Raw genomic sequence first — 23,362 nt, forward strand, 5'->3', positions numbered from 1 at the left:
AAGATGGCAGTTTAAAACTGCACACACAGGCTGCAATTGCAGGCCTGGGACAGGTTTAAAGGCCTACATAAGTGGGTGGAACAATCGGGGCTGCAGGCCCACTAGTAGCATTTAATTTACAGGCCCTGGGCACATGTAGTACCACTTTACTAGGGACTTTTGTGTAAATTAAATGGGCTAATTGGATGTAAGCCAATGTTACCATGTTTTAGGAAGAGAGCACAAGCACTTTAGCACTGGTTAGCAGTGGTAAAGCGCGTAGAGTCCTAAAAGCCAGAAAATGCAGTTTTATAAAATAGGAGGGTGAAGTCAAAAAGTCAGAGAATGACCCTGCAGAAAGGCCCAAGTCCAACAAGCACAAACTGTGATTTTGCAGTTATTGAGTTCCGCTTGGAACGAGCAGCTCCTTCTGTCCCCATTACTGCTCTCTACACACTTGCAACCTAAATGTTATTGCCCATTTAAGCAACTTGTTGGCTTGTTCCACTAATCCATTAGTCCTAATGCACTTGAAACTCCTCCTATGCAAAAGGTCCTGCATCTCCGGCAGCCACAATTTCACGCCATTGTGCAGTACCCAAAACGATGGAAATCCCTTCCTGGTGAAAATCCCTATTCACATCCCAGTGATAGTAGTAATTGTAACTTGTCCTACAAAACACACTTTACGCTTCTTAGTAAATATATCCAACAGCATCACTTCCCACTCTACTCAGATCAAAATTAGAACCAATAATGTCCCAAAAACTTTATTCCGTGGTGCACCTAGATCTTCAAATCCCTCCAACTGACCTCCACTCACATCCACGTTTTACATGCTCTCCTTACAATTGGAACACATCTCAACCCCCCTGGAATGCTTCATCGTGCATAGATGGCACCAATAACTTCTGCTTTAGACACCTCTTGGTTAGAGTTTGCCTTAGTTGTCCTAGGTGTGCTACCGCTAATAATCAGCTTCTAACCTCATGCATTGGCACACATCTCTCCCCTTGCACAGGCACCCCATCCTCCACCAACAATAGCTTGGAAGTCACCTTAAAGAATGGCAGGAGTGAGGGTTTAAAACTCCCTTCCCTTTTCCAACATAGTCTCAAAATAGCAGTTTGCCATATCATGTCAAAGTCCTTATTCATGGGTTCCCAATCAGTCAACCTGGTCTTCTGAACAGAGCTGGAAAAGGGGTTCAAAAAGCTTACAGTTTGTCAAACTACTAGCTTGTGATGTTTAGACCAGCAGGCACTGATCATGCTGCATGGGTGGTGAGATAGGCTGGTCAGCAGCCTACCGGTTAGAGAGGTGTGCTGTGCAAGGTGTCTCATTGAAGAATGAAAGAGGGCTGACCTTTTGAGACATCATCCAGCAGTGTATCAGTGCCAGAATGGTACTCAGACCTGAAAAGAAACCCTAGCAACAGCCCCCTTTCCTCTAGAGCTTTCTTCTGAAAGTTTCCTATATGATCTTCCCACTCAGAGTGGCCGTCATGTACGTAGCTGAGCCTTGAAGGGGAAGGAATGTTCCCCCCATTAACACGATGGTTACATCAGAGAGCACCGCTCCATTTGAACACTGAAAGCTTGACCTAAGCAACCAATAATGGTTTCTTCCTGTCCTTCCTTCACATCCATTACAGTTAGCCACAATGTTTGCTTGTGGATGACCAGAGCTTTCCAGAGCGCTTCATAAAACCTCCCTAATATGTCTTGCACTGGTGAGGCATCTACTCTGAAACATGGGGAAAACCCCCCAACTCCCCTGGCCTGCCAAGGATCATACAGTGGCAGGCCTGACCCTGCGACTCACTGGCCTGGCCCTGAGGACCAGGAAGCATAAACACTATCTATCAGCCGGAGTTCATTTCTCGTGTATAAATAGGTGTTATTGGCCTGCCTGCCGTATGGTGCCAATAGGTGATCTGGCTGGGTGCAGTTTGGTCTGGTAGGATCTCAGTCATCCTGATGGCCATGGCCTGTAGTGCTTCCTTGTTTGTTCTCACATTGTACCCCGGGGTTGGGAGGTTGGGGAGCATGTGAGCCCCCAAGCATTCCTATGTGCTGGGTGACTCAGCAGACCCCACAGGACGCTGGGGGCTCCAGGTCTCCCACCCATTGGAAAGCCTTTACCAGGCCACGAAATGGGAACACCAACCCCAAACTCCTAACAGTAACGCAGCTGGTACAAGCAGTGGGGCCAATGAGTTGTGCACGGGCTGCAGGCTTGGCTTGTTTTGGTGAACACATAGCTGGGAGAAGGGGCTTCATTTTCAATTTTTTTCTTGCTTTGTTGTGCTTTCTGAATTAGAGTTAGAGCTGGATATGATATCATGCATTGGTAAATTTGTAGCCAATCAGGAAGCAGCAATAGCAATGGTCTATGATTGTGGGCTTTGCTACGCCTAGGCTGGCCTCTAACTTTGCATTTTCTTATGAAATGTCTTGTAGGACTGATATGCTGTGTCTTTGTGTATGGAGGTGAAAGCACTTTCAGATTGGATAGAGATGGCAACTTATCCTGTAACTTTTGTTTATCTAGCACGTTCTAGGGTTATGGTTTTTGAGATGTATACTTATGTGATGCATCTATGAACTTAAGCCCCAGCAACGGTCACTCTTCTCTTCAGTCCTGAGCAAAGAACACCTACATTTCTTTGGAGCTCCATTGAGATATCTCTGGTACTCAACAGACCTTCTCTCTCAGCCATGTTCTGCCTCATGACACATTACTGTGCTTCCACAATGAAACATGATGGCATAAAGTCCTCTTACTGCACCCCTGAGGCCATGAAATTGACCACAGACACATTCTCATTGATGCCAAGAAATACTTTAATGAGATGCATCAATTTTTCATCCAAACAGCGATCGGAGGAACCTACACCACCTTCCATGACCCACTCTCAACCAATCACTGTGAAAGACTACAAGTCTATTGGGCACCACGAACCCCGGAATACCGAGACTCCAGACCGCCTGTGTATGTCGGTACCAGTGGGGCCGGGTAAGACTTGGAACCTGGCAAAATTTATAAACTCATTGAAATTTAAAAAATGTATATACTGCATTAAAGCTAAAGAACTAATAGACTTAATAAATGTGACACTGATGTAACTTTTTCCTCCACCCCCATACCTTATGGAAAAGTAGATATTTATATGTGTCTGATAAATATAAATTGAAGGAGAAAAGGATTAGACTTGCTTAAGGAAACAGATATTGAGCATATTTCTGAGTGTGTGTGTCTATCTTAAGTTGTTTCTGGAACTTTCTTCTGAATAAATTATTCTGATTCTCGGTGATCTTAAAGATTTGTTTTGTTATAGCAATTCCTGTTGCAGTTTTTTGCTTTCTCTTAGATCTTTTTAACTCCAATACTATTTAATGGAACTCAATTTATTGACCGCACTGGACAGAAGGTTAAATTGGTTATACCGAGGTTTGCATGCAAAGACTCTGAATGACAATCATTTTACTTAGTCAATAGTTATCCTGAATTCAATCATTTCTGCCTGTATTACAGAAGTGCTCCGGGGGCGCAACAGGCATTTGCGCTTGCTTTGTGCACCCCCTGGGGCACTTTGGTAGAACAGGAGGGTCCGCTGCCCTTCTGCTATATAGATAATGCTGGCACACATGTTGTGCCAGCACTGTCTCAAGAGGGCATTCCCTCATTTGCATGGGGGTGTTGCCCCATGCACATGAGGGAATCTCTTTACCTCTGCACCCATGCCGTATTATGGACACGGGCGCAGGGGTATAGAAGCTGTCAGGAGGCGTACTGACAGTGCGCCACAAAAAGTAATGCACTATCAGTGTGCCCCCCCCTGATGGCAGGCCTCTGGGGGGTGTACAGGGGATACTATGGTGCAGGTTGGTACAGTCACTCATTCATTGCAACCGCCTGCAAGGGTATCTCTCTCCCCATTTTTAAGTGCAGGCGGTGTCACCTGCACCGTGAAACACAGAGCGACTTTGAAGCAGCGGCTCCACATTTCACTAGAATGCGCTGCCCGAGGGCAGCACGGATTTGTGGCTGCCCCGAGGGGAGACTTTTAACCTAATGTGGTGCACTTTCCCTGTTTGCGCATGGCGCACAGTTTGAAGGTGCACCGTGGCGCAAACAGGGAAAGTGTGCCCTATACATAACAGGGCCCCTGAACTATCAGCTTTTACTTCTCACACAGGAAGATATCAAGGGTAATACAGAACACCGTTGAGGAAAACAATAACAGGAAGTTTGCATCTCATATTACCAATTTATAAATAAAAGTATGTATATTGTGTTCGGCAAATATCTGTTTAGGCTGGAATTGGTTTTGGTACTCAGAACATTCTGTAGTACATTACGACAAGTAAGGAGGACACGTCAGTAGCTAGGAATCCCTATCCTCTTTATTTATAATTTTGATTTTACAACAGATGAGCATAGATTTTATATGACTGAATACTTAATCATCATTCGAAAAGTATATTTATGCAGTACGCTATTGATTTGTTAAGGTGTAAAAGAAACTGCATTATTAATTGAGGTGGGTGACTACCCAGCTCAAGCAATATTCACAACCCTCATCAGGGTGAACCCTTAAAGTCAGTACATTAACATGAGCTCAATCCCCTGGTAACTGTGGCAAAGAGCAGTCCGGTTGAACTTAAAACGATGTGGAAAGTATTTATGCCGGACCAAAACAGTAATAAAGTCAAAATACGAAACAATACAAATCCCAAACCAAATTCGAAACATAGAGTTAAAATTAATGAACAAAATGACAGTAACATGAGAAAAATCCAATGAGGAGAATCGGAGATATGATTCTTTAAAGTTTTAAGTAGAAATAGCACCGAGAAGCATAAAGTGCCAATGATAGTCAATGTTAGCGGTAGACTGGGACCTACGCGCAATTTGACACTGACTGCGAAGCAGCATCGGTCGGATACACCAACCAGGTTTTTGCTGTTCAAAGATGTTACCTTCTGACTTTAGTCATTGGAGTCTCAATCCACCACAGAAGTACACAGCAAAACCCTCCAGGACCTCATGGAAGGCACAGAGGCCAATTGCTGAGTCCAGTCCAGCTTCAGTTGTCATTGATCAGCTGCGCAGTTGCAGAAAAGGCCTCTTGTAGCTTGTTGTATCCCTCTAGCATGAACACGAGGACAGTTGTATGACCTTTGGAGTTCCCTTCCTTGCCCTCGGTACAAGAGGGAGCAGTTCTAGTCCTTTAGGGCTCTTCTCAGGTCATAGACAGCAGCTCCAGACCTCTTCTGTTCTTCCACAGGTCCAGGAGTGTTCTGAAGTGGGTGCCTGGAGATGTCACATTAATACCTGGCACTTGCTAACAGGCTGGAATGACTCCTGGCCATGCCCTAACCAAAAGGTTAAACGTTAACAGGGCCAACCCTACCCACTGTGGGCATTTTCAAGATGACAAATGTCTTTGGCCACTCTCAATGTGGGCTCTGAGGGCTGGGTGTGTGTGTGGCGAATGTACTATTGTACTCCTAGTGTCCTCTCACATCTAACACCAAAATTTAGTTAGAGGCAGACACTGTACCCTCAATAAATGCAGAGAGAAATGTCTGGTAGATCAAAAGTAGGGTTTTTCTGAAACCAGGTATTGCATATCTAAGAAATTGTCTCACCAGCTTGTTTTCTGCATTTCAAGTCCTCCCCATGCAATATGAAAACCCAGCAGACCTGTCAAGCAGGATTTGACACCCGAGCAGGATTTGACAGTGTAATGTCCAAACGGATGCACATAACCCTCGGGCTCAGTAGAATCATCTCTGCCCATTCTATTTGCTCCTGGGAGGCATTTAACACCCTGTTCACAGCTATTCAAATGCTAATCTCTGGTTTGCAGAAGTTTGAGAGCAAATACAAATTAGCCTCCAGGAACTTTCCAAGAGTTAAATGTACCTAATATTTACTTGAACATTGGAATGTGGAGCACTCCATTGAATACAATGGAGTGCTCTGTGCTTCTACGGGCCGGTAAAGTCCCGCAGAGCACCATTCCAAAAATTTTTTAACAAAGGCCTCTGGAGCCTGAGGGGATTTCAATCCCCTCGGGCTCGAGAGGCCTTTGTTTCATTTGTTAGAACATTCTGCACTCTAGTGGCAGAATGTTCTAATAACCTTGTAGCCCTTCTTAGCTGGGCTATACCGGCTATTAAAGTTCCGCTCCCTTGTTAAAGGCCCTAGCCAAACGCTGGAGCGGGCCTTTAATAGCCAGTATAGCCCGCTACGGCGGGCTATAAGGCTATATTAAAGATCCGACTTTACTATCGAACTGGATTTTTAATAACTAATAAAAATAGTTGTTTAATTATTTTACCAGCTAGTCACATTCCTGAGATTCAGGTTTAGGATTTTAATCTGTACTCTGGTTTCTACATAGGACAAGTAGGCCTACCATAGTGAAAAAAAGTTTTTGGGTTCTAGTCACTGTAAGGACATGTTAACATTTAGTTCCTTACTTTTAAATACCATGAACTCTGGTGTGACTTATTAATAGTTAAAAGGGAGGTTTTGGCCTGTCTAAAGGTTTTATTTTGACAGGTCGAATTGTAATGTTTCAGCTGTCACAGACAGGCCACAATGGTAGGATTGCAGCCATGCTTTACACTGCCACTGTAATGGATGGCACAACAGGCTCTGTAGGCCACTAGTGAGATTTAACCATATAATCGGGTTTATAGGAAAAGTTAAATATACCAATCGGGAGTGTAGCAATTTGGCCATGTTTAAATGGGGAGTACATGTGTGTTACCACTATCAGGGTTAAATTGTGTGTTCTAATGTCAGCAAAACTTTAAGGTTTATCAGTAAATTAAAAAAATAGGGGTGACCATGCAGAAAAGGAGTATTGTCTACACAAGTCAACTTTTGTTTCACCCTTTGTGGCAGATTGTGCCGAGGGCTTTCTCAAGGCGTATATGTCAAATTCTGTGGCTTGCTAAGTACAATCTTGTGAAGTGTTCTTAATGCTAAATCTGTCATAAATGTGGCCTGTCTTGAAAGTCTGTTGTGGTCTTTATTGCAAGTATAACAGGCTGCATCAGACGACCTCAAGACACCGTCTTTTTAGGTCTTGGAGCACTATACAATAGAACTTGTGATTAACAAATACATTAAAAGACAGACAGGACAGAGAACATCTGTATCTCATATGAGAATATCTGAATATACTGTTGTAAAAAAATATCCTACTAACCAATTTGATATTGACTATAACCAAAAGGAAACACGTTAAAAGTAGATTTCTACCCATCACCACAACTTAAGAAAGTTAATTACCTAGGCTGTTGGACAGCAACCAGTGTTTACTATTGCTTATAATAATGACCACTAACTGAAGAGTTCATATGTACTAAAACATATATCAATCAAATGAAATTGTGCTTAATTTGAGTATCTCAGTAGGCTGAAAGCCTGAGTTGGCCCTAATAAACTTTGTTTCTGTGACCAGCAGATCTCTAAGCATGTGCATTGCCCACTGAGCTATTCTCACAGGGTATACACTAGCTAATTGATCTATAGGAATAAAGGCATGTTTCTCGCATTTCTGTGATGAAATTCTAAATCCTCCTTCACAGAGTACAGATCTGCAGAATTTTCCACCCAAAGATGTCACTTGCGACGGACTGTCCGCGTGTCTGAAGACTGTATCACCGCTCAGTTGACTGATGTAACCATTGTTAAAATCGTCATGTACTCCGAAAGTTTCAGGTGCGAACCCCAGTGGGTTCACTCAAACTTTCGTCTTTCTGATACCAACAAAAGGAGTACCATCGAGTTGGTTCACCAAAAAAAGTTTCACTTTCAAGGTGAACTAGCACCCTGTAAATGCAGAATGACGTGCGCCTTGTGTCAGGTGTGCAAATGGAAAATGACTCGGACAGACGTAGGCACGCCATGCCAGAGCAGAGGCAGAAACTAGGCTTGGCCCGAAGCAGCCACAATAGGAGCCGAGCCATCGTTAGAATTGGCATGTCAATCAAGCAATAGATGCCTTGAACAAAAATCAAAAGGTTCCTTAAATTATAAAAAAGAAAGTTGGGTTTAAATTTAGTTGTTGTTGTTAAAAACTTTATTTCGGCCACTCGGGCCATAAAAGTGCATAAGAAAATCTTCAAACATTTACACAGAATTTTTCAATAATTACACTCCCATGATTTATGCACAGTTAAAACCGCTGATCGCCACACAACGGATTCAGATTTATATAAAAAAACAATCGCTAAAAAAGATGGCATTACATTTTTCCAATTAGTCCTCCCCTATAATTTCTATAAAAGCCCTCTCCTGATGTGCCACATAGCGTTTAAAAAACGAGACACTGCAAATACAATTGGAGGACCAGTGTTCATATTTTAAAACTCTAAAAGCCTCTGCACAACGGACAAACCCTTAAGTTTTTACATAATTGGATTATCCAGCGTTTACGAGGTGAAACATAAGCAGGGCAAAAGAACAACACATGAATTTCAGATTCAGCCATGGAATTACAAGTGGGGCACACACTTGAATTCTCGGGAGCCCATGAGCTAGTGTGCGCTGCCAATGGTAAATTCCCCAATCTAAATTGCAAATACAATTTCCTGGCCATAGGAGGGTAGATTACATCCAAAAATGGTTCCTTCATATACACCTCTTTTATCTGTAGGAACTCCATCGTCAACCTACCCTCTTTAGCACTTTCCTGGAGAGACACCAGGTTGGATTGCCTGTAATGTTTTACAAGATCCGACCTGGATATCATAGCACAGGAGAGCTCTGGAGATGACCATAGGTCTGTCCTACCAAGCCTAGTTGAAAGGTTCCTGATGTGGGCCAGCCACGGTATTTTACTAGGGTTAAGTCTAGGGAGGAGCTCCTTTAACTCGTCTTTGTAGGAGGACAGCCCGGGCGTTACCCATATCCGCCGCCAAAATGTCAAAGGCCTAAGGGCAATCTCTTCATCAATTGACCTCATACCCAGGTCCATACGGAGGGGAACTAATGGGGTGCTGCGTGGAAGGCCTATAAGCTGTCTCATAAATTTATTTTCTAGCTTCACGAGGTGCACGATAGAAGTATGCCCTCAAAGCTCCGCCCCATATAATGTAGCCCCTCTTGCTTGGGCCTTAAATATCTCCACCACAGGAGCTGCTGGCTTGAATACAGATGTCCTAAACAGTTTCATGATCCCACACGTTGTCTGGGTGAGCCTGAGCCTTGCTTTGGCCACCTGTGGGCCCCACCCAAATTGCTCAGACAGTGTGATACCCAGATAATCAAATATCCTCACTTTCTCAAGGAGGGTACCATTAAGAGAGGGGTTTGGGCGCGTGCTCTTTGGAGGGTTGAAGACCATAAATTTGGTCTTAGATAAATTAATCTCCAAACCTCTCATATTGCAAAACTGTGCAAACCCATCCAAGATGCGTTGGATACCTAGAGGAGACTTGGAAAATAACAAAGTATCGTCCGCAAACATCAATGTGGGTATTTTCCCTGTAGCAAGCTTTGGGGCATCAGTGTCTTTTATGTTGTTTAAAAAAGCAATGAGCCCGTTAATATAGAGACAAAATAGTGTGGGGGCTAAAACGCATCCCTGTCTCACCCCCTTTTTGTCAGGAAAGCGTGAAGAGAGTTCCCCATATTTTCCACATCTAACTTGTGCATAATTGTCAATGTGTAGCCTCACTAACACATTGAGGAGATAAGGAGGAATCCCAAGATCACAAAGCACTTCCTAGAGCTTCTTCCTGGGTACAAGATCGAAGGCCGACTTCAGATCAACAAATATAAGATAGAGGCTGCCACCCTCCATCTTCCCCATTTTCCGATTAAACTGATAGGGCTATAGTTAGAGGGTAGAAGATTAGAGGGTAGAAGAGGGCAGCCCTTTTTGAATGTAGGTACTATCTCTGCACCATTCCAAGTATCGGGGGGATTCATGCCCTTCAGAATAGCATTAAAAAGGGCACACAAGTTTGGAGCCCAGATATTGGGTTCCTCCCGAAAGAGGTCCCCTGGGAGTTTGTCAAGACCGCGGGCTTTGTTGGGGAGTAGGCTGATAATAGCATTTCGGACCTCCATCAACGAGATATCCCAGCCCCCCACCTGGCAATACTCCAAGGTTTTACTCGAAATATCTGGGCTTGTGGAACCTTCCACCTCACAATCATACAGGGACCCAAACTGTGCCTCTCAAGCTTCGGGCACTATATTTGGCTCTATAGCCGCACGTCCTTCCCCCTCTCCTGAGCTCACTAGCCTCCAAAACAATTTCAAGTCATTATCCTTCAGGGCAATCCTGAGGGCATCCCGCCTTTTTGTTTCCCATCCTTTCTTTTCCTGCTGCATAATCTTCCTATGCCTGGTTCTGGCTAGTTTGATACTTGGCCTGTCTTTAGCCTTCACTGCTTGCACAAGCTCCTGTTTTGCTTTACGGCAGTTGTTGTTGTACCAGGAGCATTTGGGTCGATTTATTTCCCTTGTTGATGTTACCGGATAAACTACATCAGTCAGGTTAGCAATTAGCTCCTCGTGGATTTTTTTGGCCTTGTCTCTATCCCCTGCAAGTACCTCCACCTGTCCCAGCTCCCACATTCTGGCTATCAAGGGTATTGCAAGCTGGTAGACTTTAGCCAATTTGGGGGATGAGTGTTGAATGCTGCTCCATCTAACTTATCTTCTATTGTTGGTGGTTTTTAAAGCACTAGACCCGGTTGCTATGTAGGGACGAGTGGTAGATGCTCCCAAATTCCCCAGCTTCAGGATTACAATCAAAGCGTTGTGATCACTCTCCTGCCTCTGTTGTACGTGGAAATCTAGAACTTTCTCCCACGTTCCAGTTTCCACCATGATGTAATCAATTAATGAGGACTGGCCATCTCTATTGAATGTAAATTTACCAGGAAGGTCAGACTTAGTCCTCCCGTTGCATGCCCTCAGGGAGTGGGATAACGTGAGTGAGTGGAGCTGCAAGGGCAAAGGGAACCATGCTTTAATTGGGGTAATCTGCGGGTCAGGAATTGACCAGTATAGGTCGTCTTCTAAGGGAGCCTCGTGGAAATTGTCAGTTAGTGGCTCGAATTAGCAATTAAAATCGCCTCCTATAATCATCAAAATCGCTGGGTCCAGGGTTGAAATGAACCGTCCAAGATGGACTAAGGTGGAGGATTGTAGTCTATTCATCACAGGTCTTGAGTAGATATTGATTAGGGCAATTTTCTTCTTGGCAGGGAATGACAGCAGAACACATTAAATATTGTTGGTGGGAGTTATCAATTGCTCTGCTTTGCACCCAAGATGCGTGCCTACCCAGATCGTAAGTCCATCAAAAGGACGCCCCCTCCCCCCCTTAGTAGCCAAGATGTTAAATGGCGCAAAGCCTACCCTTTGGTATTCTTCACAGGCCCAGGTCTCTTGGAATAGGCAAATATCCTGATTGTCCACAAAAGACCCCCAGTCTGGACATACTAATTTGCTTTCGAGTCCTGCTAGATTCCAAGATAGAATTCGTAGTTCATTGCTCTCCGGCCCCACCCCTATTGCTGCCTCCGAAGAAATAGTGTGGGGAGAAGGGTGAACAACCTGGTGGACCCTAGCTATTTTGACAGGAACTACACTAGGTTCTCCCACGTCAATGCGGCCCAATTGTGTGTCAGGGGGGATGGGGGCAGCCTCCTCACTCAGTTATGTTATCTGCATTTATAGCGCGCGCAGCTACTCAGAGGAGTGTCCCGGCGCGGCCCAAGAGGAGACAACATCATAACCAGCCCTTAAGAAAAGAGATGTGTTTTTAACAGTTTCTTAAAGACTCCAAGGTCATCAGCAAAGCGAAGCGAAAGTGGAAGCGCATTCCAGGCGCGCCCAGCGAACACAACCAAGGAGGCGCCACCAAGCCTATGACGCTGAAATCTAGGTGTTTTTATCAGCCTTAGCGAAGAGGAGCGTAAGGCTCTCCCCGGCACATAGAACGAAAAGCGTCTCTGCAGGTAGTCGGGGCCTTGTCCATGTAGAGCGCGATGGGCCATAGTGAGGGCTTTAAATACCACACGAGCCTTGACCGGTAACCAATGAAGGGAACGGCGGTAATCATTCACGCTCTGCCTGGGCGCCAAGCCCCCCAACAAGCGGACCGCCGCATTCTGGGTCACCTGAAGCTTATTAAGAGTGTAGGCAGGGATCCCAGCATAAAGAACATTGGCATAGTCAAGTCTGGATAGGATCAGTGCCCGAACCACCGCTTCCCTGGCAGCTTGCGGAAGAAGCGGAAGGAATCTTCTCAAGATTCTGAGGAGGCCAAAACAACAACCGGTCAGACGCTTAACCTGACTAGCAAAAGAGAGGTTACAATCAAAATAAACCCCCAGGTTCTTAATGGTCTGACTCGTGGAGGCGGGCAGAGGGAAATCAGGAGGCCAGAGAGACTCTCTAAATCCAAGGGGGAAGTCTCCAAACATTAGAACCTCGGATTTGTCCTCATTAAACTTTAATTGGGCAGCTGCCAGCCACTTAAAAACCGAGGAAAGACACCTCTGCACGAAGTCTACCGAGGCCCCCTGCTTCTCTCACGTAAACAGAAGTTGGGTGTCGTCAGCGTAAGCAATGACTCAGTTGGCTGCCCTCAGTTTGTGTACTATGCCAGTGGTCGGAAACCAGACCACTGGCTCCGCTCGAACCCCTCCCGCCACACTCTTCCTCAGTCTTTTGGACAGGACTCTGGTTATCACAAGTATCACCAGTGAAAAAACTCACCCCCAGTCAGTCAACCTCCTCCAGATTTTCATATCTATTGCTCACTGCAATATTATACAGAGGGCGCTTACGAAGGTGGCCCCGCCTCCCTTCTATAAGGGGACCGGGGCCCACAGTGTGGATTAGCGGAAGTGCACTGCCTCTATGATTGAGGTATTGTTGGGGATAGAAACAATCCAGCGATCGAAGGCTTATTCCTGTGGGTGCATGGTGGCCTGAATTCGGTGTATTTAGCAATCTACTAGCCGTGTTGGGGTTGTTAAAATTAATAACAGCACACTCCCCCACTTCAGTTTTTCGGTCATTGCCCAACCAACCCACTCTGCGGACCGTAATTATCTCCCCTGCTCTGGCATACTCGAAATGCTTGTACCATGCAAGCCAGAATAAACATTTATTCCTAAGGTCAAGCTGGGATTCCTTAGCATTATGGGCAATCGGGGGGGATACCTTTCATTATAGCAACATAAGGGGCACAAGCTGGGGGAAGATTTATGCTAGGGAGGGGGGACACGTTGCTCTCACTATTGGAATTCTGAGCTAAAGGCAAATTTTGTTTACTAGTTGTCTCCCAAGTTGGAGGCTGATCCTTATCACCTCCACTTACTTTGGGTGTGCTCCTCCTATAACTAAGCTCTCGCCTGTCTGTTCTAGTTCTAGTACTTATTTCCCTTTGTGTACCACTGGTTGAGGGGTCCTCAATTGTGTGCCCCCCCGTGTGTATGGATTGAACAAAGCCTCGTGACCACCGATGTCAGACCCGGTCACAAGGTCATGTCGTACTACAACTCCAGTACCCGCCCGTGCTTTCTCCAAACTATCTAGACAACTAACTAAAGGAGCTATTTCTTCTTTGATAATAGCTCTAAATTTAGTTAAAAGATCAGCCATCAAATTAACCGCCCACAGAGGTTGTTCTGCAGTTGTGATGTCTGTTAGAGGGCTCCAATTCATCAACTCCGACAGGGTCAACCTGGTTGCTCACACATATTTTTTTATTTTTTGGCCCTGCACCAAGTGGTAATTTACATTTCCCCTTATTTGAGATGTTAGAATGTGTACTATCCTTGTGCGGTTGTTTCTTGGATCGAACAACCTGGGGGGGGGGGGGGGGGCATCATGATGTGTGTTTTCATTTCTTGAACTCCAGTCGGAGATGAGGGGAAGTGAACAGAGGGAGATGTCGACGATGGAATGTGCTGCGGTGTTTGAGTGGTAGTTAGTAGGGGGGTTGTCTCAGGCTCTTGAGGGAATATGTCCGGGTTTAGAGATAGCCTTCTTACTGTACGCGCTATTTCCGTCGACACCACCCCAATAGCCCTCTGAAGCATTTTATCTATCGATGTGGTTGAAGGTTCGCATGTTGTTTTGTTTCTACTAGCGGCTACCCTTTTTCCCATTTTCCCAACAGCTATCGCTACAGACCTCCAGCAAAATGTACTTCGTCCCACAGCAACCCGGATGCAATTAAACACCCTTGGGCCTCAAAGGGGGGCCAGAAGTAGAGGACAGGCCACCTGACGGCACAATTAATGCAGTGATGTAGAGTGGATCAACCCCAAAGTCATTTACAAACAAACCCTTCCCTCCAGGGCAATGCTCGAACGATAACACAGCAACAGTCCAGGTCAGAAGAGAAAGTTTCAGGTGCGAACCCCAGTGGGTTCACTCAAACTTTCGTCTTTCTGCTACCAACAAAAGGAGTACCATCGAGTTGGTTCACCAAAAAAAGATTCCCTTTCATGGTGAACTAGCACCCTGAAATGCAGAATGACGTGCGCCTTGTGTCAGGTGTGCAAATGGAAAATGACTCGGACAGACGTGGGCACGCCATGCCAGAGCAGAGGCAGAAACTAGGCTTGGCCCGAAGCAGCCACAATAGGAGCCGAGCCATCGTTGGAATTGGCATGTCAATCAAGCAATAGATGCCTTGAACAAAAATGAAAAGGTTCCTTAAATTATAAAAAATAAAGTTTGGTTTAAATTTAGTACATTAATGATATTTCATATTTGAACGACCGTTATTTATAAAAAAAAATAGTTTTTGAATTTAGGAAGATTCAAAACTTTCGTCCCATATGCTCAGATGACATTGCCGTGAGAGAGTTGTGACACAATTCAGTTTGTAATCTGCACTATTTCTGATAATAGTATGGTTAATACATATATGGAGCACATTACAGGCTATAAAACAATGTACATGAGTAGTTATTATATAGCACACACTCTCAAAATTGGGTGCCAATTGGCGTTACAAGAGGCAAACATCAGCTCCTGGGGGCGGGGGCAGTGGCAGGGTACCTTAGCTCCTAGCCAATCATTCTTTAAAGGTTTGGTGCTTGGCTCCAGGTCACATACCCACCAACTTGAACACAAATCTCACCGTGTGAGGCGAGGGCAGGGCCTTGTGCGGAGAAGTACATATTAGGCCGGGCTTTAAGTGGGATGAAAAAAATGGGGGGGGTCTCTCAAAGGGGCGTGGCCAATGTAATTAAGGGCGTGGCTTAAAACGCGTAAGCTAAAAGTCTGTGCTAAGGATAGTGTGCCGCCCATCTTGTATTTTGCTGTTTCTGTCAATGCATCCAGATATATGATACAACAAGTAACATCATACCTACAATAAGTCAGGACATATTGGCTTTGTCAATGGTTGTTAGTTGCATAAGATAAATAAGCAGCAACTATGGCTAGTATATAATATTGAAAAAGCTTCCACTTAAAGCCCCGGTGACACTATGACGATGTTGCTGCACCCGTGTTTCAAAAAGAGAAGGGAAATCCAGAGAGGAAAAGGATTCTCTTTAAAGGATTTCCCTTACCCTACAACGCTCGCCTGGCATGACCTCATGCCGTAACTTCTCCAATAGTGAGGAGTGAGCAGTGTGAGTGCTGTCACTGCAGTACCGAAAAAAATGGACCGCTTGTGCCAGGGCAATAGAGACCCGTTTTGAGGCCTCCTTTAAAAAACTGCCGGTGCTCAGCACCGTTGAGACCCGGCCCACTGAAAGCCGTGAAATTAAGCAGTTTTGCCCTCACCCTGCCGCCAAGCCCCTACTCCAAAAACAAACCAAAAAAGCTCGCCCAGGCTTAGTGCCAATATCGGCACGATCCCCGGCACTCCCACAGCAAAACATGTAATAACTCAGACACAACACATTTTTGGTGGAGAAACTTGCTGCAGGTTTATTAACATAACAATATGTCAACATGGTGGGTTAACTTACGGGCGATCCCAGGGCAGGCGGCCCCTCGCCGCCTGCCCCCTGATGAGCCATAAAACTCGGCGGCCGTGACCAACCGGTGTTTGTCCTTTTGGGGGAGGGGTTAGCCCCTCCCTCCGGCGGACCGCCATTCCACCCCTTACTCACGCCCCTCCCAGCTAAGGGGGGGGGGAGAGCGTTGCAGGCAACCCCCGGTTGCTCAGGTGCACAACCGCTCGTAGGACTAACGGGGTGCCGTCGCTCCTCCAGGATCCCACGCGAGGACCTCCCTGGGGATAATTGGCTTTAGCAACCTTACTGTGCTCCTGTAGAGGGTACCATCCGTACCTTACAGCCTTTGGATCGCCCTGTAACTCCGCCTGCAACACAAAATAAAAAGGTTTTAGTTGAAACACCCCCCCCTACCCGTACGCCGGGAAAGCGGTGGGGAGGGTAAACAGCGTCCGGGCAGACCAGCTGGAGGGGCACCGTCGGTCAGCGAAAGAGGTCGCTCGGATGGCAGGAAAGGTTGAAATACCTTTCCCCCGCCCCCCCTCCTGCCGGAAGTGACGCTGCACCGAGGGGACCCACCTGGGTCCCCTCACCACTACACTGCTGGCGACAGTGCCATCCTGTGGCACTAAGGCTGGCCGCCCTCTTAGGAGGGCCCCCTGCGTGGGCCCAGGGCAGCCTGACATAGTGCCAATATCGGCACAATCCCCAGCCCTCCCACAGCAAAACATGTAATAATCAGACACAACGCATTTTTGCTGGAGAAACTTGCTGCAGGTTTATTAACATAACAATATGTCAACATGGTGGGTTAACTTACGGGTGATCCCAGGGCAGGCGGCCCCTCGCCGCCTGTCCCCTGATGAGCCATAAAACCCGGTGGCCGCGACCAACTGGTGTTTGTCCTTTTGGGGGAGGGGTTAGCCCTTCCCTCTGGCGGACCGCCAGTCCACCCCTTACTCACGCCCCTCCCAGCTAAGGGAGGGGCGGAGCGTTGCAGGCAACCCCCGGCTGCTCAGGTGCACAACTGCCCGTAGGACTAACGGGGCACCGTCACTCCTCCAGGATCCCACGCGAGGGCCTCCCTGGGGCTAATTGGCTTTAGCACCCTTACTGTGCTCCTGTAGAGGGTACCCATCTGTACCTTATAGCCTTTGGATCGCCCTGTAACTCCGCCACAGCCCTGGTGTGGCCCCCGTCACCCCAGGGTCCCCCACCATATAGCGCTACCTACTTACACCCTGCTGTTTCCAAGGCCTCCCCCAGATCCAACAAGAATAAGTCCATGCCCACTCTGGACAGGTGAATCCCATCTGGCTCGAAGCACCCTGTGCATTTAGCGTGTAGCAGCCCATGGCGGATAAACCCAAAACCCCTTTGCTCCGTGAACTTCCGCATAGCGCTGTTCACCCTTCTGCGCGAGGTCTCCATGGCATCCCCGGGACGCGCGCCCCACCATACCTGCCTACGTGTGATTTCCGACCACCATAATTCACAGGTCCCCAGCTTGTTGCTCAGCTCGCACATGGTGGCCCTCATCTCGTGAAGCAGGTCTCTTCTCCCCAGGCGAACCAGGTCATTCCCCCCTAGGTGTATTACTAATAAATCGGGTGGTGGGACACCCTCCCCTAATCTCTGAAGGACTCTCTTCATCAGGCTATTCCAACGCATGTCTGGTGTCCCAATCCATATTATCCTCGTGGCTGTCAACCCGTGCTGCCATTTTCTGATATCCGCCAACTGAGATACCCTCTGGACTCCCGAATGGCCTATCACCCAGACTGTCTTCCCTAGCAAATAAAGATGAGGAAGTTTGAAAATCAATTAAACAGAGCACAGCAAAGGCCATTACACTTTCACACAACTACACCAAAAGTAAAAACACCGACATAATGTCACAACCCTATTTGATACAACTAGCACACTTCCTCGTTCCGTGTTTGCATGGGGCCCCTTATGGGCGAATGTATTTCTTATAACAATTGGACTCCCAACGCCCCACCAGTTTGATGCTTTCCTCCGGCAAACCCACCTGGAAAGCTGTGGTCGCTGCCCCTATTCGGAACGAGTGACTGCAGAATCGTGTGCCCTGGATCTTTTTGCCTGACAGCTCTAAACACACCGCCATTACGCGCTGTACCTGGTATTTGGTCAAGGGAGTGCTGTCAGCGTGCACTAGCAGGTAACCCTCTGTTGTGGGCCGCAACGCCAGGTAGGACGCGACTAGGCGCACTGGACAATACATGGCGATCTCTAGTTTGTTGAGCACAATCAGCCTCCCTACCCCCGCCTGGTCCGTTTTGGATCTACGTAGTCTAATGGTGAGGGAACCGCCTGCCAACACCGTGTCCTGCCAGTTCAATGCCACCCCCGATGTGTCCTGTCTAGATCTCGCTACAAGTTCCCCCATTCTAAAAGCCCCGAAGAAGGCCAGGCTAAAGGTGGCCGCGAAGAGGGCTGCCTCAAAAGCAGAGTGGGTCGCCGTGCCAACCCAATCCAGCATCCCTTGCAGCGTTACGAAATCTATGGCTGCCCTGTCGTCAGGTGCTCGAGGCTAACTCCTGGCCCAGCCTTTGAGCGCCGCCTGGATCAAGAAGGACTTCGTGGGATCTTCCTGCCCCCTTAATCTCGCTTGGTGGCTGATCGCCGACAGGTGTCCCCCAATCCACGGTTTGCTCTTCCCTTGGTCTTTTGCCCACAAAATGAAGTCCTGAGTCCTGCTCTCCAGGGATGACCTCTCTTCTTCCCATGCGCCAGTTACGGAACAGAAATTGTTCACACATGCCCTGTACCGCTTGATGGTCCGAGGTGCTAAGGACTGCTCGCCCATCCCCCTCAAGCGCCTGACAGCTTCAGTAGGAACCATAGATGTGCTGGAAAAGGGGTCATCTCCTCCTTCACTCTCAGCCATGCCTCCCGGAACCTGTGCCACTGAAAACGAGAGAGAGCATCAGCCGCTATGTTCTGCACCCCCTGAATATGTCGCGCCCTACACTCGATGTTGTTCACCAGACCCACCCTCACCAGTTCCCTCAGTAAACACAAGACAAGCGGGCAGGATGCAGACTGAGAATTGATAGCCTGGACCACCGCCAGGTTGTCGGACCAGAAAAGGACCCTACGTGCAGACAGCACAGAGGGCCATAAGTGGAAGGCCACCACTATTGGGAACAATTCCAGTACTGTAATGTTGGCCATGATCTTCTTCCTGCGCCAAACATTGGGCCAACTCTGCGCGCACCACTTTGTGTCCAGGATGACCCCGAAGCCCTCCCTGCCAGACGCATCCGTGAACAAGGCGAGTTCCGGGGATCCCGCCCAAGGTGCCCTCCATAAGACTGCGCCATTGAATCTTTCCAAGAAGCTTGCCCACATGCCCAGGTCTTCCTTCAGCCCCTTGCTTAGCCTGACTAGGTGATGCTTCCTTTTGACCTTAGCCGTTGCCCTAGCAATCCTCCGTGCAAAAACCCTCCCCGCTGGGATTATCCGGGCAGCAAAGTTGAGCTTGCCCAGCAGGCTCTGCAAGAAGCCCAAAGTGACCTTCTCCTCCCCCAAGGCTGACTGTAAGTGCTGTGCAAGGTCCTGGACCTTGTCTGCTGGGAGCCTGGATTCCCCTGCTAAGGTGTCAAGTTCAATCCCTAAAAAGGTTAGAACTTGCCCTGGACCTTCCGTCTTACCTGGCGCCAGGGGGACACCCAAATGACTGGCCAGCCCCTCAAAATCCTTAAGGGCATTACTGCAGTCCTGCGACCCATCAGTCCCAATGAATAGGAAATCGTCTAGGTAGTGGGTCACCCCTACGACCCCATAGCATGTCTGAGGGCCCACTGGAGGAAGCTACTGAATGCTTCGAAGTAAGCACAAGAGACTGCACAACCCATGGGCATGCACCAGTCGTAAAAGTACCTGCCTTCTAGCTTGAAACCTAGCAGGTGTTGGCTGCTTGGATGCACTGGTAGTAAGCGAAACGCCGTTTTGATGTCCGCTTTGGCTAACCATGCACCCTTGCCCGCCCTCCTGACTAGGTCCAAAGCCACGTCCAGTGTACAATACGTGACAGAACAAGCGCCTTCCTTCAGCCCATGGTTGACCGAGCCCCCTTCCGGGTAAGAGAGGTGGTGTATAAGGCGGAAAGACCCAGGCTCCTTCTTGGGCACCACCCCCATAGGAGAAACCACAAAATTCTCAAGGGGCGGGCTCAAGAAAGGGCCCGCCACTCTCCCAAGTGCCCTCTCCTTCTCTACTTTGGCCCAAACAACTTCAGGCAGTTGGCTGACCTGAGGTTATCGGCCTCCCTTGCCCCTTCGGGTCCCACAAAAGGAATTCTGAAGCCCTCGCAAAATCCTGATAGAAGCAACTGACTGTCCTGTGTGAGGGGGTACTGTCTGAGGAGAGGTAAGAGGTTTGACAAACAGACTAGCGAGGGACCCTTAATCATGGCCCCATCTACCTGGTGTCGGTCCCCCGTGTGAAAAGAATGTGTGTTGCGTGGGCAAAACTGTGTGGACCTAGAACTTGCTACCTCGAGGGAGGGGAAGGGGGAGGGGGAGGGGGAGGGAGCCGAGATGCCCACACTAACTACCAGTGTCTTGCTTACCCTTGGTGGTGCCTCCTTGTTGTGAGTGGCAAGAACCCGCTGGGTGTGGCCCCCCCACATTTGTTACATGCGTGTAAAAATTTGCATGTTTTACCCCAAGAGCAGGACCCCGTGTTGAACAAACAGCAGTTCCCTGGTGGCGACCTTCTGAAACCCCCTCTATTGCCCCCTCTCCACCTGTTCCCCCCCCCCAGAAAGGACTGTTTGTCCCCACGTGTCTCTGGGTGAGAGGTAGTACTGCTATCTTCCTTGGTAACCTGACTTTTAGTCTGTGCCCCTGCACCTAGCAGCGTGCGTGATCCCATGTGATCCAGCCAAAGCTGTACTTCTTTCTGGTCCCACCGCATCTCCAGACTCAAGGACATCCGTTTTCTAAACTCCCTGTCATAGGTAACCCAGCCCTGTCCCCCCCACTTCATCACCTCAGCGCGGATTAAAGCACCGTATTGGATCAGCCCCTGCGCCTGCTCTGGATGTTTCTCAAGGATGACTGCGGACAGGATGGCAAACGCATCTAGCCAATTCTCTATAGTCTTCTCTGGCCACGGCTGGTACTTAACCCTCTTTAGATCCCGGCCTCCTTAAAAACTTTAGGCCCATCTCATTGCTTCCTGCCCCTGCAAAAATATTGGAAGCTCATCTTAATCTCCATCTTTCCACTTTTCTTCAGACCAGTGAATATCTCGACCACACACAACACGGATTTAGAAAACATCACAGCACTGACGCACTTACTGTAGTAGTCGATACCATTCGTCGTAAAGTGGATGGCGGCCAAACTACGATCTTGGTCCTGTTGGACCTTACAGCTGCATTTGATACCCTGTCTCCTGCCATTTTAACATCTCGGCTAAGGGAGGCGGGGATTACTGGGCAGGCTTTGGATCTTCTCAACTCCTTCCTTCTTGGGAGAGAACAGAGAGTGAAGCTCGGAGACTTTCTCTCCCCTGCAAAGTCATTGCAATGTGGGGTGCCACAGGGGTCGGCTCTTAGTCCGACCTTGTTTAATATCTATGTGGCCCCCCTTGCCCGACTAGTAAAATCTCAGGGGATGGAGGTGGTCTCCTATGCTGACGACACCCAGATCATGGTGTCTCTGGCTCATTCCTCTGTTCATACATCCGCCATTGGCTTTAGGTCTTGCATGCAACTTGTTGCAGACTGGATGATTATCAACTCACTAAAGCTAAATGGCGATAAAACTGAGGTCTTGGTCTTTGGGAAAGACCATGATGTTTGGTCGAGTGATTGGTGGCCTACATCTCTTGGTGTTTGCCCCACCCCCTCCCAATCAGCCAGGAATCTGGGTGTGATCTTTGACACCTCACTCTCTATGATCCCTCAAGTGAATAGGACAATAGCCACATGTTGGGGGGTTATCAGGATCCTGAATAGGATCCGTGACTATCTCTCTCCCCAGGCACGCATGCATGTTGCAGTTGCCCTTGTTGGCTCTAGGCTCGACTATTGTAACTCCCTGTATGTGGAGTCCAACAAGGGCCTTATACATCGACTGCAAATCGTGCAGAATGCCGCTTCACGCTTTGTCCTAGCCCTTCCCTTGGCGTCCTCAGCCACGACGGCTAGAAAAAAGCTTCACTGGCTCCCTGTTCAGTACAGAATTTCCTTCAAGATTCTCTGTCTTGCTTATAGAGCCCTTATGGCTGGCTCTAACGATGCATTGGGATCTCTGCTGACTCGTTACATCCCTTCCAGATCACTTCGGTCGGCTGGGCTATCTCAATTGGTAGTGCCTCGTACAAGATTAGCCAGATGGGGAGCGAGAGCTTTTTCTGTAGTCGCCCCCAAGCTCTGGAATTCTCTTCCAATTGAGGTTAAAACCCTTCCCTCAATTGACTTGTTTAAAAAGGCTCTGAAGACGTGGTTTTTTACTATGGCTTATCAATGAGATTCTGCTGGTTCTGATCTGCGAGCTGTATTATTTTGATTTAGGCGCCTTGACGCCCACTGGGCTAAGTTGCGCGTGATAAAATCTATTTCATTCATTCATTCATTCATTCTTGTCGTCCTCCTTGACCCCCGCTTTTCTGGCATCTACCCCATCCTGAGCCAACAAGAGCAGAGAGAAGATATCTATCAGCTCACGCCTCCAGATAACCTCCTTTGCCGCTAAGGGGACCTGCCAGACCAAGGAGCAGTGACCGGACAGTAAAGGAGCTGCTGCGACGAGCTGGACTGGAGCAGGGGGCGCGGTCTGCTGAACAGGAGGAACCCCCAACGGCGACGTGATGGCCGGTGAAGATGGCGTTCCTAGAGCGGCCTGACTAGAACTTGCAGGGGAGCTAGCAAGCACACTGGCAGATGGCGGGGAGCTAACTGGTGCAGTGCCCGTTGGAACTGCTGCCTCTTGTCCGTTAGGAGGCGCTGGGAGGGTGGCGGGTGTCGTGGAAAGGGAAACCTCACCCGCTTCGAAGCTCTCGATGGCCCGGCCTCAGTGTTGAGGTCCAGCTCAGGAGGAGGTGGCTCGCAGACGACGGCAGAGTCCTCCGATTCGACGGCCTTCAGGATTCCCGTGGCCCAAGACAGGCCCTTCCCCTTGGCCATCTGAATAAACGCCGCCCATTGTGCTTCCTGCGTGGCGTCCGGCAATGAATCGTCCACCTGCAACGTCTGCGTGAAAAGGGGTGGTGACCCTTGGCTCTCCGTGACCGATCGTCGGATCCCGTGTCCCTCAATCTACGGAGATAAAGATAGTGTCAGACAGCACAATACTACGCCCTGTTTTGGCCAGGACTCTTGCCGCTAGCTGCTGTGTCCCATCCACACCACCCTTAAGCACTTACTC

The 23,362-nt window shown here is 48.2% G+C and overlaps 1 protein-coding gene across 3 annotated transcripts in view; it reads left to right on the forward strand.

Moving 5' to 3' along the window:
* Window positions 1-23,362, forward strand: part of NEK11 (NIMA related kinase 11) — an 835,513-nt gene that overhangs the window by 525,525 nt on the left and 286,626 nt on the right. For all 3 annotated transcript variants that reach the window (XM_085630659.1, XM_085630661.1, XM_085630660.1), the window contains exon 12: window positions 2,859-2,997. In XM_085630659.1, coding sequence (XP_085486785.1) covers window positions 2,859-2,997 — 139 coding nt within the window. The remainder of the gene's footprint in view (window positions 1-2,858; window positions 2,998-23,362) is intronic.

This window comes from Triturus cristatus, chromosome 10 (assembly GCF_964204655.1).
Source record: "Triturus cristatus chromosome 10, aTriCri1.1, whole genome shotgun sequence".
Lineage (NCBI taxonomy): Eukaryota > Metazoa > Chordata > Amphibia > Caudata > Salamandridae > Triturus > Triturus cristatus.